At 35.5% G+C, this 12,919-nt stretch overlaps 1 protein-coding gene across 1 annotated transcript in view; it reads right to left on the reverse strand.

Annotated features, from left to right (window-relative positions):
* Positions 1-12,919, reverse strand: part of CACNB2 (calcium voltage-gated channel auxiliary subunit beta 2) — a 112,767-nt gene that overhangs the window by 25,583 nt on the left and 74,265 nt on the right. The window contains exons 4-8 of the mRNA XM_031052547.2: positions 10,440-10,576; positions 8,647-8,723; positions 4,142-4,275; positions 652-732; positions 284-342 (exon numbers count right to left, since the gene is read on the reverse strand). Of these exons, the coding sequence (XP_030908407.1) occupies positions 284-342; positions 652-732; positions 4,142-4,275; positions 8,647-8,723; positions 10,440-10,576 (488 nt within the window). The remainder of the gene's footprint in view (positions 1-283; positions 343-651; positions 733-4,141; positions 4,276-8,646; positions 8,724-10,439; positions 10,577-12,919) is intronic.

Below are 12,919 nucleotides of genomic sequence, written 5' to 3' on the forward strand. Positions count from 1 at the left end.
TTTAAGAGTACATATTTATTAAGTCTTAACATAAATATTTAGCTATTTGGAGTGTGAATATCACAGTCATCAAGAAGAAGACATCGTATTTTCCACTCTCAACACTTCCCACTGCAAAAACAGCCTCAGTGTGCTCTGCTAAGGAATCTACCAATCCACCCTAGAGTCCACTGATGAAGGAATTCGCTGTCATTACTAATTTTCTACAAAAAGAATGCCATTATTCCTTGGTAGTACCTGACAGGACCAGAACTCAAGTAGATTTGCATTGCAAAGTACTTACCGCCCTTCGAATCTATGTTTTAAAAAATCAAACAATGCTTTTTGCATCATATCTGTTACCTAGAAGCAAACAAACAACCTATTAATAATCACATGAGAAATTTGTAATACTTGATGCTAATTATAATGCATACTAAATTGACAGTAAATCTCATATCTAAATATTGGTATTGGAATGCAATTTTTTTTTAATCTGAATTCTGATATGCAATGAAATACTAATAAGCAGATATCTAGTAGAAGTAAAACCTGTCTAGATTTTTGTCTATGATATAAATGATGTTATTCAGTTTAACTACGTTTGAACATTTGAATACAAATGAGGAACAATATTTTTGGCAAAATAAAACCATTCACACAATCATTTACCTCGTATCCTTTCAGAGAAGGTCCCACTAAAACTACTGGTCTCATAGAAGGCACTACATCATAGGGAGGGATGTGCTCTGTCTGCAAAACAGAAAAAGCTTTCAGTATCACAGCACCTAAAAAGTGTTATACATTATTTATAATATTAGGAACTCTGAATTTCCAGTGATGTCACCAATACAGGAATCACGGATTCGCTAACTTTTCCCTAAAACTGGTAGTACAAGATAAGGATTTAATAGGTTCAGGGATTTCTTTTGAAAAAGCTTTTCTCTGACTTTTAGTTCTCCTACTATATTCATATTTACTCTGGATAGCTACAAAAACTTATTCTGGAGACATTCACATGTCCCACTCCATAGCTCCTAAGTGTTAAATTGAAAAGGTTATTTCCAACAGTTAATGATTTGAAATGATTGACTCTAGAGCTGTGACATCTGTTTCCCAGCAGAATATTAATGTAGGCAAATTGTGCAAGAGAAAAATAAAACAAAAAGGGGTGGGAAAAGTATAACACATCTCTTTTTATGTTCAGATCTGCCCACTGCTTGACAAAACATTGTGACACCACTGCAAATTCCCATGGGAGCACTCATCATCTGTCTTCAAGATTTGCATCTGCAATTTACTTGCAAATGAAATCACAATAGTGACTGATCAAGTTAGTATTTCTAGAAAACTTTCATAAAGAGCACTTGGGATAACAATCCTTCCACTTGGAAAGTTGCTGTTACGATCCAAGAATGAATTCTGTTAGCATGATACTCACTGATGTATTGTGCACAATTTCTAATAAAGTATTTTAAAATACAAGGATAAAAAGATTGCTTGTTTCCAAAGATTGTAAAATAATTTGTATTGATATCAAAATTAAACAAATTGTTTTTTTTCTTTAATAAACATATATTCAATATACATCACCAAAAATTAGTCTTCTCAGAACTCATTTTTTTGTTTGTAAGGGAGGGTTTGGTTTCTCTTTGTCTTGGTGAAAAGAACAATTGAAATCCAAACCCAGGAACATGTGGATGATATGGAAAAAGCTATGCCAGATCCGTTTTTCATATGCCTACATCACACAAATACATCAGTCAAGATGACAGAATACAGCCATTTTTCATTGTTTCAGTACTCAATGTATCCCAAGGTGTTTCACAATAACATTCAAATAAGTATATACAATCCAAAACATAAAAACACACAGACAGACATTAATACAGTGACAGCACTTAATGCTACACAAGCAGCAGTCTAAAGCAGTCTAACAAACACATGGAAAACATTTTTGTGAATGTTTTTCAACAATATGTATCTTATTTTTTGTTACCTGTAGCTTAACCAGATCATTAGTAACATAAGAATGAATACCAGTGCCCAAGGCATCAAAAGCATGTGAAATGAATTTATTATACATAGTGCAGAATCTGACTTGACACATTTCAAAGCAAAACCCTGCAATTATACTGTGACACTATCAAAATATAGCCCTCCACTGTTCTTGCTAACATTACTAATAACCTGACAAGCAAATCAGAGACAGATCCTAAGAAAAAATCATTGCAGATATGTAAGTGCTATAAGCATGAGTGTCTTGATGCAACAGATCTTTGTCTTAACGTGGCTGACTCAACTGAAGATATTCAAGCTAAGAGTTAACCATCTATACAAAAATGAGGAAGAGCACAGAAATTACCTTATTTGATGGAATATGGGATATTTTTAAAATCTGTTCTGTTGAAAGAGGCATTTTTTTCTCTAATCTTTACAACTTGAAATAATGAAGCTTTCAGCAGAAAACTGTGCAAAAGTTATCTAATGGAAGCATTAAAGTTCTTTGGTGTTACAGAATCTAACATTTTCTAAGGGACTGCCACTGATCTATATGGCTTTCACTTGCAGATTTAAATTCAAATATGAACGTGGAATAAAAACTAGCACAGTTTTGAGCATTTGACTTTTGCTTAGTGGTTTGACTATGCTGGTTAGTTTGGGATGCTCACCCAGTATGTACTGTAAATGTATTACCAAACCTACTATAACCAGCAGTGATTCTGGTACAGGAAGAAAGAATGAAGACAGAAATAGGAATAGCCACCATCCCCATCCAAGGGGGTCCATCTAGAAGCTGAATCTTCAAAAGATGCTTATGCAGAAAGCATCTAATACATGTCACCATGTATTATTCTTCCTTATCATTTATATTTGGTTACAAATATGATTAAGTAAGAAATTACTCAGAAGCAAGAAACTGCTGTTAATTTCCATAGTGGGCTGGGAATGACATGGTACTTAACAACCCCAACTGAAGCAAACACTGGTGACTTTGGAAATGACAAGGATCCAATATTATTTGAAAGAGTTCAAAAAGGAAAGAGAGAGAGAGAGAGAAGTTCTATTTACTAAACATGAGAGCATCCACAGCACGGGCAATAGAGTCACTGGGAACTGTGCATAATCACTATAATAGTCTGTTTTCTGTAAATTTAAGTAGTTAAAACAAATGAATAAGAGCTATGAAGACTAAAGAATTAAAAGAGTAAAAATGTGGTATTTCGCTGCATAGTTTGGCTCCTACCTAATGTCTCGATAACTTATTCCAGCCAAGATCCTAGAAATGTATTACACTTCGCTGTAACAGGATGCCAATTGCATAATTCTGTAGTTATCTGGGTTATCTATGGAGAGACATTGGCTCTCCTGGGAACTACCAGTACCATTTCCGATAGCTGAGCTACTAAAAAAGTCTGAGTGATGGATGGCGAGAACATTTGGCTGGTAATTTATACATGACAACAGGAAAAGCTCAAAGCAAACCGTTAAAACAAGTCTGTGGTTTTCCACTGGTCTTGTTCACCTGCAGATTTTGCACCTAGGAAATCACAAGTTTAAATACTAACTAAATTAATACTACAACAGTTTTGACTATTTGTTTTCTAAGTATAATCTGAGTATCTGATTCTATTGCAGTAATGACTTTAACAGACAGAATTATAAGGGAAAAAAGCTTGAAAAAGGTAGACAGAAAGAATAAGTGTGCCCTAGAGAGAAGCATTATAGGGATTTCTTAGAAATATATTTCTCACTTCTCTCTACTTTTAGGTGGCCTTTCAAGTGTGTCCTATTATTCCATCAAAAAGGATAAGTACTGTAACAGAGTTTCATGGATGCGCTGAACTTGGCACTGCTTGTTTTCTTGTACTGAATCCACTAACAGCTAGATACATTTCTACCCTGATTCTAGAACAGCTGCATCATTAATCTGGGGTAATAATGCTAATGATGCCAGTGGCAGGATAAACACAGGTAATGTTGATATAAACTTACCGATTTCTGCTTCTGCTTAGCTACAGCAGCATGGAAAAGAAACAAAGAACAACAAAGCATGCATGTTATTGGCTTGTCAAAGGACGCAGACAGTTAACAGGACTAAGAAATGTGACGCAGTGCAGGTGAGCAGGTGGACAGATGGGAGCTTGGAAGTTGGTGTTACCTTCTTAAAGAAGGGCATTCTTTTCTCTTTGGAGTGGGGTGATGTTACACTGTTTGCACTGGGTTTGGGGGAGCGATGGTTTGCTGGAATATCATTTTCTTCTGCATCTAAGCCAGTGGCATCTATGTCTATAGCTATATACAGACAAACAATTCAGAATTATCAGATGACAGGGAAAGTAAAGATAGGTTAAAAAGGAAATAACAGGTAAAGAGAAACAAAAGTGTCCAGAGTAATAAATAAATAAATAAATAGATGAAAATTAAAAAATCAACCATGAGTGCAAAACACAATAAAACAAAGGGAAAAATTCAAAGATGAGTACATTAGGATTAGAAGACAGAAAGCAATCTAACAGCTACTGTAACATTTTCCTCTGATCGCCTTTTACACAGCTGCATCAGATATACACAGAATTACTCTTACAAAACTGAGCAATAGCCAAGTCTGTTCTTGTTACAACAGAGTAAATCCAAACTAGCTCACTGGAACAGATAAGATTTTCTCCAGTGTAAACAGAATGTGGTCAACAACATTTAAATTACTTTAAAGCAATGAACACTAATTCAAAATGGGTATCATTGACTAAAATTTAAAATGTGACTAGTATGTCCATAGGAGATTGAGAAACAGAAGAAAAATCACTTTTGAAAACAAAATCAGCCTGGATACAATATCATCTACATCTCAAGGTGGACTACAGCTGTCATTTTTAGCAATTTTAACTAAAAATGCACTAACTAAAAATGTATCATAAGATACATTTATTAGAAATAATAAAACCAGACCCACTAATAGTGAAAGCTAAAAAGAATGGGTAGCAGAAAAGAGGAAACAGATCCCAGCTTGTCTCAGAGACCTGGATCTTGTAAAGAGTGAGGATGCAGGCAGGGCAAAATTGGAGTGAATACAATAAACCACTGTTGTTCAACCTCTACTCCAAAAGAATATAGAGCACACAATACTTAAATCATTAATAGAAAATATTTAACCTCTTTAGTAAGTAAGAACATTTTGAGTAAACAGCATCATGGACTCATAAATAAATACATTTCAAAATGCAAAGCCATGTTATCCTGAATGTTGAGTTCAAAAGATACCTGCTAACTACTTGCGAAACAAAACAAACAGGTTTTCCTGTTTACAAAGCTCAATCCTGATCTTATGTATTAAATTTGCCTTTAAAAACCAATAATGCACAAAAGTAATCCACAAACAAGCTGTACAACATCACACTGTTGTGTGAAGATCTTACCCACCTCGTGATACACTCTCATAACATCTTGCTGTGCCATTATGTCGAAGCGAATCTAACTCTAAATAGATCTGTAAGTACTATCATTTGCATTGACTTTATCCAAATCCATAATTAATCATTGCAAACTATTACGAAACCACCTCAGTGACCTGCTTTTAGATGCTTGATGAGTGGGACATCAACAAATCCAGCGGCATGTGCTATGAAATTATGCAGCAAATAAATATTTCTGTCAAGCTTACATGCAGCTGCTGATATAAGGGGCACTTGGGACAGTGATCTCTTCTGTTTGAGTGAAGTATATTTTCCCCCTGAAATTATTGACAGATCCAATGCCACGATGCCTGACAATCCTTGAGTTTCAGAACTGTGCCTTTGAGCCTGCCTTTACCAGGAAAGCCTGTGAGTAGATCCGCACCCTGTTTCTATATTGCTGCTCCTAAAAACAGCCACAGAAATCACATAACATTTTCTTCTAGCAGCACTGTTCCTTCATCCTCTTCATAAGTATAAAAAGAACATATTATCTTTTCTTGACTACAGGCCAGCACAGATGCTATAAATCACTCATAATAAGGCATAATAATGTTCAACTAAAATCGTCACTAAAGAAAAATGAGGGTTGTTAAGCTTTTCCTGTAAAAAAGAAATGCAGTATTAGATCAGCCAGATATCAATATATTCTTTTTTCAGTCTCAGTCTTCACACTATGTAACATCTCCTCTGTGACAGTTCTTTTACTGAATTATCTTTAGTTCATTCGGTCTTCTTTAAAGTAATTTTCACTAATATCCTCACCCTGTTTGGAGGCCCATAAGGACTGTATGGATTGATGACTATACAAATATTATTTAAATGGCTATGTGCCTCCTTTTAATTTGGGGGATTTTTTTCAGTTTCTTAATCTTTTTTGCATTTTTGGTTGGTTGATTTTCTCCATTTGATAGAAAAAAATATCCCTGACTCAAAGTCAAAAAATGAGGTTAACTTATTCAGCTAAAATCTCTTTGACTCATTAAATAATTTATGTATCAGTCATTTATTATACTTTCAAAATGAGGAGGCCTGGGAATAATTGAACTGTACTTCAGAGTCAACTGAGTCCTTGTGTTAGTCACAAACTATGCTTCTTTCCCTTCTTGGGATGCCTTAAGCAAAAATATAAATATGGCAGACCCAAAATCTTAAGATCACAGGATAAGCTAAGTGCACAGAATGTACATTATTCAGAGATATTCTCCAAATCTGCCATGTAACAGAGTAAACTTTACCAGATTTCCTTCTTTCTCCAGAAAACCGTGTTTCTGAAAACTACTGTCTGAAGAAGCAATTCAATGCAATGAAGTGCTAGCCAGGATGGCTAGCAAATCAAGTCAATCGGTAGTGTTAGTATGCTATCTGTTCTCTTCCCTCTAAATTCTGTGCAACAATCTGGAAATACACCGATCGCCAAGTGTTTTTTAGGATACAAAATAATATTATAGCATTTCAGAAGCTCTAACTTGCAACACAGGCCCATGGACACTTAAATGCTGTTCTTGAAAATTGGGCCTTAACGGTAAATTTGACAATTTAAACCCATGGTAAAATAAAAGACTTAGGTGTGTTCTACAGACTTGTGATGGACACTTACTAGTAAACTGATATTCTCCTAGAAAAAAAAAAGATAGGTTGGCAACTTAAAAGGAATTTTGATAAACAAACTGAAATTGTAATAAAGTTTGTTGTTACAAACAAATTCACTGCAAAAGACAGATATCTATTTCAATTAATTTAATTCAATTAATTTAATTAAATGAAGCTATTATCATAACTTGATTGAATTCCTGTCTCTCTCTTAATATCTGTGTAAATACTTTAACATTTTCTGGATCATTTTAAGATGCCCGCTCTTTAGATCAGGCTCCATATAAAGTAGTATGGCTGGAAAATAGATGTCTTCACCTCATTAGACAAGGCACTAGCAAAATTCATTAATAATTCCAGATGTCAGGTATCCAAAATACACATTTTCTCTCTCAGGGGAAGACAAAACACCCAGCAATGCAGCAGCTGAATGTAGCAGAATTTTATTTTTTGGGGAGTAATCTGCTATACTTTTTTTGAGGAGCTGATGCTAGCTTTTCTTCCATCAAGTCACCATGTATTTGCTTCAAACCTAACTAATGTTAAATCTGTCTGCTGATGCTCTAAAAACAAAACATGTTTTTGTGAAAAATTTGTCACAAAAGGCAAAAAATATCCAGTATACTAGAATTGCATGAGACACATCCTCATTATCAGAACTGTGAAACTAACAGTTCCTGTTATTATAAAACAATGCCGTTCTGGATGCTACTGCAGAAACCTCTTGGGAATTCTCACTGCTGCTTTTTCTCCTGTACCAGAAGGTATTTCTTGTTCAGCAGGAGTGCTCAGTCTAGATCAAACCTCTAACTATCCTACTGCAATGCAGTCTCATTGTTTTATTATGTCTTTCTTATAAAATACCATGGTAAAAGCAAGTAGGGATTTTTGTGCATTGTTAACAACCCCATCATTACCTGAACTTGAGGACACTGACTGTTACTTCAAACCTACCCAAACCAGCCTTACAGGAAAATGCAACCATCCAAATTTACAGAACCATAGAATAGTTAAGGTTGGAAAGGACCTTAAGATCATCAAGTTCCAACTCCCCTGCCATGGGCAGGGACACCTCACACTAAACCATGCCACCCAAGGCTCTGTTCAACCTGGTCTTGAACACCGCCAGGGTGCATTCACAACCTCTCTGGGCCATCCACTGCTTCACCACCCATACAGTAAAGAACTTCTTCCTTATATCCAATCTAAACTTCTCGTTTAAGTTTTAACCCATTATCACTTGTCCTATCACTACAGTCCCCTAATGAAGATTCCATCCTTATTCCCTTATTCCCCTTATTCCCATCCTTATTCCCTTCAGATACTGGAGGCTGCTATGAGGTCTCCATACAGCCTTCTCTTCTCCAGGCTGAACAGCCCCAACTTTCTCAGCCTGTCTTTATACAGAAGGTGCTCCAGTCCCCTCATCATCCTCGTGGCCCTCCTCTGGACTTGTTCCAACAGTTCCATGTCCTTTTTACGTTGAGAGCACCAGAACTATATACGATACTCCAAGAGAGGTAATGATATCATGGAGTAAGAAAAATAGGACTAAATTTATATAAATTTTAAAAGATGATGTGCATGAGTCCATAAAGCAAAGGGTTCATGACCTACTCACCAGATGATGGAGGCGTAGATTTTCTGGAACTAGGAACGATGTCACCCAAACTGGATGAAGAGTTTCCTCCTGATTTACTGGAGTAAAGCAACAAATTAGTTGGATGTTTTATATCTTTCTCAGTAGTTACTCGTTTTCACCTGCCTTCTAAATGAGCTGCTAGCTGAGTGACAAACAGCATTTCTGGCAGCAGTATAAAATATACATCTTACACAAAACGTATACACATTTCAAGGACTGAGTAACTGCAAACATCAGTCATGTTCCTTGTTCTGCTGTGCAGCTTCATTCTGCTGCATATGCTCTCACTGCCTCGTGATCTTAATGACATCCAGTCATTAATGCAGCTACTGATATATAATTATTAATACTAACACTCATTACTAAGACTAATTCTTAAGCCAATGAGCATATCCGTTTCCTTTAACAGAAGAATTATTGGTAGCTCCCTAATGAAAATGTTAGTATGTTTGCCTACATCTTTTCAATTTAATTCAAGTACAAATTCTTTTGTTGTCTCAATAAGAGGTAGCACTTTGGGAAAAAAAAGTCTCTCAAATGAAGACAAAGCAGTCTAGGGTTTTGTCAAGTTCTGCCTATTCAAGTTGTGAAAATGAAACAATATTTTTAGTCATTTGATTTGTTATCATAAAAACTAAGAATGTAAGAAAGGCTATTTCACTTTTCTAATAATTGTTGTGATAGTACTAGTTTCCACTTAATCTTAAAATACTAGTAAGATGTGTAGGACAATGTTATTTCCAGTGAGAAGTTCCAGTGAATGGAAGCCTTTACAATTTGGAAAGTCTCTGAATCACTGTGTCAAATCTGGCTGTATGATAAGCACAAGGAACTTCAGGTCGCCCTGCTGAGGACAGAACACATAGGAAAGGCATTTCACAGTTAGCAAATGCAACTGAGCACTGTAGCATCCTGGTCTCTTCCTAGCATAGACTTGTTCTTCAAACACGGCTGCCCTTATTGAAGTAGGAAATCCCCTCTGGCTTCCCCCATGTTCTCCAGCTGTTTTCTCAATTCTAGATCCATATGCTCAGACATCCTGGAAATATTTGTTTCCTATATACTCGAAGTGAAGCAAAGTAAATTTGCATTCACATGTGTTAATATTTACTGGAAAATTACTTTATTAAGAATTCCACAGTAAAGATAACATTATTACCATCTTGCAGTATTGTTCAATACATTTAGAGACTGAATGGCAATTTTTTGTAATGACACCAACAGTCAGAGACAGCGAATGATTTGACGTGAAACTTCTATCATAAAACGCAGAATTCTTAAAAGCTGTACTTGTAGGCATTGAATTTGACAAGACTAAAAAAATGTTTTCCCTAAGATGTACCTAACAGGCACTAACTTCAGCTTACAAAATAAACTGATCTAAACATTTTCTGTAACTTCTAAAATCAGCTTTAAAGATGACTTTAGAAGGTTTCAAAATTGTAGGATCATGTAAGCAAGTAACAAATGCTAAAAAATTTAGAGAGAACAAAAACTGTGCTTGCACATAGTAAATGTACTAACTGCAGTGTATATTTGCAAATATTTTATGACAATAAAATTGAATAGTAGCCACTAGCAGAACACCACAGATTACCAATCTAAATATCTACCTTCTTTCTCAAATGGTAATCACATTAATGATAGAAATAAATATTACTTCCTTCACCAGTTCAATTACAATAATTTAATAGAAGTATAGCATACACAGCATTAACTTCCAACTTGTGCCACAGTTAATGCTACTATTTTTAATGATTTGTCATTATTACCTGGAGTAGAATTTTCCTTGTTTTGCCTTTTGTTCATGCTGCAGCCTCATGTTTTCTAGTTTGACTGGGCTTGGTATGAATCCAATTTCACAGCCTTCTTTTACCAACCTTCCTATCCACCAGTCATTATTAAATTTCTACAGTTAAAAAAAGAAAAAAGTAATATATTAAGAAAATATGTTATTTGTCATGATTTTGTCACTATTTTTAGTTTGCAGTTTATCCATTTTACGTAATTCTTCCCTGCATTTAATCACTGTACTATGTTATTATGGCAATGAAGAATCGTGGTAATATCCAGAAATACGTTAAAATAATGATACCTTGCAAATTATTAAATTGCCATAGTACTTGGCATAAACCCTCCTTCACAGACTTCATGATTCTCCCTGGCTGATATTTCCATCCATTTCCCCATCTTTATTTTTTTCTGCTTCACAGTTTTTTCTCCCCACACATGAAAGCTGCCTTTGCTCTCCCTTGATGTTTCTCCTTGGTGGACACCAGAGATTTCTTCTGATCTGCTTCTACCCACTGCAACTATTTTTACAGCTCTGTAATAATTTATTTTTCTTATTCAATTATATTCAATTATCTATTTGAAGTAAAAAGTACTACTTCTCAAACTCCCCTGCTTCTCTGAACTCACTAAAATTCTATGAAATACAACTACACCCTGCTGCTTATATATGCTTACTGCATACAGCTCATGTGATCTGCATCTTAAATGTACTATCGTAGATCCACAAGGAATGGGTATATTTCTGTAACTGAAAAACGCTTATGATTATACAAAGGCACTGAATTTCAGCTATATGAAAGATGAGATAATGACTAATCATTATTTTTTCATACAGAGCGTTTTTTGTTTTTCAGAGATCTGTAGAGCAGAACTATTTGCTTTTTCCTTAATTATTTATTCATTATTGGGTGAAAATAGGCCACTTATGTATGGCCCCATATTCAACGTTCTAGGAGTTCCATGGGCACAGCCCTAAAATATGAATTTTGGATAGTTTGGTTTATTTATGAAACTGTAAGAGAACATTTGAATGGGAAGAAAAGTTGCCTTCTTGAATCTGAAGCTATGAATGTATACATTATAGTGCATGTTTAATTATTTAATAAGTAGTTTTAAGAGCTGTACAGTTAGGACTAAAACAAGTAAGATGTGTGGGCTCCCATTAAAAGGAATTATTTCACTAAGAATACAATGTTGGTGGATCAGTCATACACAACCTAAATTGCAGTATTATCTTTCATTTTGGCGAATATAGGAATGTGATGCTTGAAATGAACTTCAAGATATTTAGCTAACAAAAAATAAAGATTAAAATAAGTCACTTTAAAGCTCCTAAAATATAAGGATATCTATAACATTCATCCTGTGGGATGCCTTTATGAGTAGGAATAACGATATTTAAAAGGAATAATCTGGAATAGCAGTTTCTCAAAGCTGTATTAGACAGAAACATAATATGAAAACCATAACCTTTCATTACAAAATGCTAATCAAAGATATGCATGTGTATTTAAAATATACTGCAGGATAATATAGATGGAGGACGACTATAGCAATTGAGCCATTGGAGATTGTCATTATATGGAACTGCTCTAGGGTATACATGAATTTTGCAGAAGTATTATCATTAGCTTTGTAAAAGGAAGAGACAGACAACTAAAAACCACCACTAAATCAAAACATGAACAGCCACTACTTCCTTATGCTGCCCTACAGTACAGCAGGCTACTTTGCAAGCACATTCATCTTCTGCAATAGACAATATCTTGGTAGCAAGGTGTCCAGCTCTCAAGGTGCAGGCTGGGGTGAGCAATTCTCTGTAATCCACCTGTGCGTGGAGTGCCATGGCTAAAGATGAATTAAAGGCAAAGCTGAATTATGGCCATGCACCAAAGCCTCAAGATATTCAGGAGCAACTATGGTGCAGTGCTTGTTTCTTCAACCAGGAAGGAATCCTTCATCTTTATATATACGGAGATTTAATGAATGCAACCTCATAATGAAAATACTCACTGCAGTACTTTTCACCACTGCCCATGTACGTTTTGAACCGAGTTTTTTTTTATTTGAGCCCTCTCAGCAGCACACTCCTTGTAGACAAGAACAGAACAACACTGATTCAGTGCGGCATTACTATGCAGCAAAGTTACTGGAGATTCCATTATTTCTAGCAACCAGTTAGGCACAAAATGCTACATTTTATAGCCAAGAATTTTTTTTTTTTTTGTTTTCATCTGAAGAAATAATTAAACTTTGGACATTTCAGTTCTCCCAGCATTAACTTAGGGAGCACCAAAAATACTGAAGGAGAAGTATTTGGTGGGATGTAGCCCTGGAGAGTGAATAGGGCACGGTCACAGAAGATGGAGGGGAGGATGTGGCTGTTCAGGGAAGAGCTGCTGCTTGGGGCACCCTCCTGAAGAGGTTCAACCTGCCCAGATGCAACAGCTGCTGCTGA

The sequence above is a fragment of the Melopsittacus undulatus genome, chromosome 1, assembly GCF_012275295.1.
Source record: "Melopsittacus undulatus isolate bMelUnd1 chromosome 1, bMelUnd1.mat.Z, whole genome shotgun sequence".
Classification (NCBI taxonomy): domain Eukaryota; kingdom Metazoa; phylum Chordata; class Aves; order Psittaciformes; family Psittaculidae; genus Melopsittacus; species Melopsittacus undulatus.